The sequence below is a fragment of the Ictalurus punctatus genome, chromosome 5 (assembly GCF_001660625.3).
Source record: "Ictalurus punctatus breed USDA103 chromosome 5, Coco_2.0, whole genome shotgun sequence".
NCBI lineage: Eukaryota > Metazoa > Chordata > Actinopteri > Siluriformes > Ictaluridae > Ictalurus > Ictalurus punctatus.
Window position 1 is genome coordinate 737,055 of NC_030420.2, and position 5,000 is coordinate 742,054.

At 39.2% G+C, this 5,000-nt stretch overlaps 1 protein-coding gene across 1 annotated transcript in view; it reads right to left on the reverse strand.

Moving 5' to 3' along the window:
* msi1b (musashi RNA binding protein 1b) overlaps positions 1–5,000 on the reverse strand; it is a 22,711-nt gene that overhangs the window by 11,035 nt on the left and 6,676 nt on the right. Inside the window, exons 5-6 of the mRNA XM_017466920.3 lie at positions 874–915; positions 622–714 (exon numbers count right to left, since the gene is read on the reverse strand). Coding sequence (XP_017322409.1) covers positions 622–714; positions 874–915 — 135 coding nt within the window. The remainder of the gene's footprint in view (positions 1–621; positions 715–873; positions 916–5,000) is intronic.

Genomic DNA, 5,000 nt, shown 5'->3' on the forward strand with positions numbered 1-5,000 from the left:
ACACACACACTCACACACACACACTCACACACACACACTCACACTGCTCTCTCTAAACTCTAAAAAATGTAAGATTAGACGATAAATGTGTTTCTGCTTTAATCACGTCTTACTTTCTTTATTTTCTTTTTTCCTCGATATTATTACTCTGTAAACATGAAGAAGATTGAAACGCATCATCATGTTAATCTGAAGTTAAATATCAACGTTTAAAACTATTTAAAACAAAAATCACAAAAAAATTTACAAATAAATTATTCCTCTATATAAATATAATTAAAACTTTAAATACTGAAAATTAAAACGCTTTAAAACAATCGGAAGGTTTTTACAAAAATAATATTTTAAAAAATCATCAACTTTTTTTGTCATGTAATATTGAATAAGTATAATAATATATTTATTACTTTTGAAGACTTGTGTAAACAGCGAATCAACGGCCGTGAGCGAATGTATTTATTTATGTGTTTGTTCTCTGTTTGCTGACGTATCTCATCGCTATAGCAACACAAACATCTGTGTTTGATTTCGTTTTGTCGTCGGGGGCGGAGTCGAGTTAGCGTGGATCCTCCCTCCCTCCCTCTTTCCTTCTCTCTCTCCGTCCCTCGCTCCCTCACTCACCTTCCCGAACTGGTCGAAGTACTGCTTCACGTCGTCGATGGTGGTGTTCACCGATAATCCGCCCACGAAGATCTTCTTCGTCCTGGTCACCAGCTGGAAAACACAAACGCCGGCCTGGTGAGGGAACGCTAACCGGAATACTCAACATCACAGGCAGGAAATCGGAACGTCGCTACACATCCGATTCATCACGGTTCCACCTGAACACTCAGTGTAGTGCGCACTACTTAGCGAGATCCTTTATGAACTCACCTTGGGCTGAGCTCGACGAGGGAATGCCACTTTCGGATCGATCTAAAGAAAGAGCGGAGAAGAAAAACAAAAACAAACATTTAGCAAAACAGGAACGTGGACTACATTCCTGCTCGCTCTTTAACTCGACATCACAGCGTTTCTGCCTCACACGGCTAATTATCGCTAATGAAATGTTTCCTGTGGATAAGATTCAGCAGACAGAATTGCTAGGCTAACCTGTATGCTAACTTTAGATAGCTTACGGTGAGGTGCTATTTTAACATGCTAGTTAGTAAAATGCTAAACACGAAACACTGGCTAGCATGCTAACACATGCTAGTTTGCTCACTAATATGGACCCGCAATGCTACATAGTGCCGCGAAGGGCTAAGCTAGCTAGCGACCATCTTTTGCTAAATAGCGTACAGCTCTGTATTACACACTGTGGCATCGATTAGTCATTCGGGATGTAACCCGACACGGCGTGTGATTGGCTGTTGGTTTTGATGACATCATCAGCTTCAGAACACACACTTTCACAGCTTCTGTTCGAAATTTCCTTAGTGTTCATAAAATAAACAAACAAATTAAGAAGATACATACACTGATTTATGTTAATGAGAGAGAGAAAAAACGGAAAAAGGGTGTGAAGAAGAGAACGAGAAGAGAAGAGAAAAGAAGTAAAAGTAAAAGAATAGGAGTAAAAGAAGGAGCAAGAAATAAAGACGGGAAGAAAAAAAAGAAAGTCACAAAGTGGGGTATATAGCAGGAAAGAAAGAAAGAAAGAAAGAAAGAAAGAAGTGAGACAGTACATAAGAAAACAGAAAGCAAGAAAATCAGGATAGGGAGAAAATGTGAAAGAAAGACAGAAAGAAAGAAAGACAGAATGAAAGAAAGAAAGACAGGCGGACTGAAAAAGTTGAGGGAGATATAAATATGGCAAGCAGGTGTGTGTGTGTGAGAGAGAGAGAGAGCGAGAGAGCGAGAGAGAGTAAAAGAAAAAGAGAGGGATACAAAAAAAACAAGAGAATGAGAAGCAAGAACAACTAGAAACAGGAAAGAAAAAAGAATGAGATAGCGAGAAAAAGAGAAAGCGCGCGAGAGAGAGAGACAGGTGGTAAGTGATGGAAAAAGAAAGAAGAGAGAAAAAAGAGAGAGAGATAGTTTATAAATAAAAGAGAGAAAGAGGGAGGAGTGAAAGGAGGGAGAGAACACGTGAGGAAGCGACAGAGTGAAAGAGCGAGAGAGAGTGAGGGTGAAAGAGAGAGCGAGAGAGAGAGATAGAGCGAGAGAGAGAGGGAGCGAGGGAGCGTTTCTGTGTGAACAGGCGAGGACAAAGAGGACGAGGGAGTAGAAAAAGTTCTCTGGTTACCAGGAGAGAAGAAAAGACGAGGAGAAAGAAAAGAGAGCGAGAGAGCGGTGGGACTCTGGGGGCTGCCAGTCCCATCTGTCACTGAGTGGAGGAGAGGGGTCACACACACACACACGCACACACACACACACACACAAACACACACACACACATCTCGCATAATAACGCAGCATAAAGAAGAAAAAGAGAACGAAAAGAGGAAAGAGGAGGAACCGGCGACCCATACACACACGCGCTAACGCAGACACGCTAACACACACCACGCTAACACACACCACGCTAACATACACCACACACCACACTAACACACACCACACTAACACACATGCTAACAGAAAGTCGGCCATCTTTTATCCCTTTCTCGTTTATCCCCTCTTTTTTTTCTTTCAGCATTTCTTTCCCTTTAAAATGGCTTTTTACTTTTACACATCCAGAAAACATTTGTTTTTTGGTGTAATTTTCAGAATCTTCACTATGGACTCGCTAGCTGTAGTGCGAATCGTGCTAATACTCTTTAGGACTGCCAGGCTAGTCAGCAGTGACCTTACAGTATAAAAATCTGTCACAACAACTAGCTAGCTCACTCACATTAGCCAGATTTTCTTCCTTGAAACTGACAGAACATTCCAGAATCTTTACTGAGGACATGCTAGCTTTTACGCTAATCTTGCTTAGAACCTACAGATCTTATAGATTCAACTTAGAAATACAAATCTGTCATGAAATCTAGCTAGCATGTTTGCGTTAAACTGTTCTTAAATTAGCTAGCTGATAGAACATCGAGAGTCTGAATACATTAGCTAAATATAGCGCTAGTACATTATAAATAAATAAATATTACATAAAGCTAGCTGACTAGTCAAACACCATGGAATAGCTATTATAACTACCTTAAATAGCTTGCTAGTTAGCTAGTATTACTCCAGAAAATGAAGTAAGGTATAAATGAGGTTGTGTTTCACTGAGAGGAGTCGAACATCTACGGAACCTAGTTAGCTAGCTGGCGCAACAATATCCTATTTACGATCCCTGTTTATGATGTAATCATGATATTGTATTTATGCAAAAAAAATTAGAAATTAACAAGTTCCTGAAACAAAATTTCCGATGCTGCCTTCAATGATTTTTCCAAAATGGCTTCCAACAGATTGTTATCTTAAATGCTTCAGCAAGAGGCGGAGCTTAGGTTCACTTGTAAATTTGATCAGATAACATCATCACAATAGTTTACCTAACATTTCCTATAACTTTACGTTATATATTAACGGCTTAAGAGAGAATGTTAGCTAAGCTAACTATATAGCTAGCAGTGATGTTTTTGTAGCTGGCTAGCCTAGCTAATATGGCTTGTTTATGTATGTATCCGTTTATTTATTTATAAGCTAAGGAAGTGAAACGCAGGACTAGTGGTGATGTCATACGATCAATTTTGCGATTGGATGATCAATGTCAACTTAAGCTCCGCCCATCACACAGAGTTTACAGCCGATTTCAGCACACTGTCAGATTGCACACACACCATGTGCGGGAAAATCAAACCAGTCAATCAAGACCAAGATGCTATGCTAGTTGCAAACATGCTAAATATTTCAAATATTCTAAATTAATACAGAAGTCCAGAAAAGTCAAGCATTATATTATTATTATTATTATTATTATTATTATTATTATTATTATTACTAGCATTATTTTCAGTTCCATTATCTCAAGATTGAAACTCGATTCTTCTCATGAACTGGAAAACTAGGTAGCTAAAGCTACATCTTTACCTAGTCATGGAACAATTTTTAAACAAAAAAATAAAATCAAAAACATAATAATTAGCCTTGAAGAAGAAAGTGGGTCCAAAGAACCAAATTAGCTGGTCTATTTTTGCGCTAGCTAAGTAGCTAATGCTATACATGCTCACTTAACCTCCCACGGAAAGTTCTTCTTAATGATTAGCAATGTGGGATTAGTTTATTTGAAAAACGGCATGCTAGCTAGCTAGTTATAGCTACAGAGTTTATACAGTACATACATTTATGGCATTTAGCCTCATAGATAAATGTTTTTTAATAACATCTATGTGATTAGATTCGCAGAAGTAATGTTGTCAAAAGCTCAAATGCTAAGTCGACACCCACTCATTTAGCCATAAAGACCATGTGTGTGAAAAGTTCAAAGAAAATTCTGCTAAATTAAGGTAGAATGTATGCTAGCCAGTCAAAGCTATGATATCTAGCAGCTATTTTCTGCTATTATTTGATTTGAAATCCACTCCTAGTTACGTTTTTAAAGTTGTTTCATAACTCTGAGGTATTTGATATCTAGACTTGCTTTTCTGAGGAAAAACCCACAAAAAGTTGAGATAACAGAACAGAAAATATAAACAGCAGTATGAATGCGCGTCCTGTCTGGACTTGTGTAATATTAGTCTAGAAACTTCTCTAGTTGAGCGCTAGGTACCCAGGTCTACTCTACGTTCATGCTGTACTGAGGTTAAAGGGCGAGAAGACGGTGAAGGCAGCACTGCGCTAGTAGATTAGTCTCAGTCTTCAGAGCGAAGCTACGCTAAAAGAGCTAGCACCTCCCGACACTACGGCCACGACGGCTCCGTCCCAAACCAGCGCTCTCGTCTACAGAACAGAGTGAAGACACTAGGCTAAAGTCCGCTCAGAGCAAATCGGACGCTACGGTTTTAGGACTAAAGTCTCTAATCTAGACTGGACATAATCACCTCGAGTCACGCCTGAAGTCCCAACACTCCTGTGCACGGTCAGAGACACACACA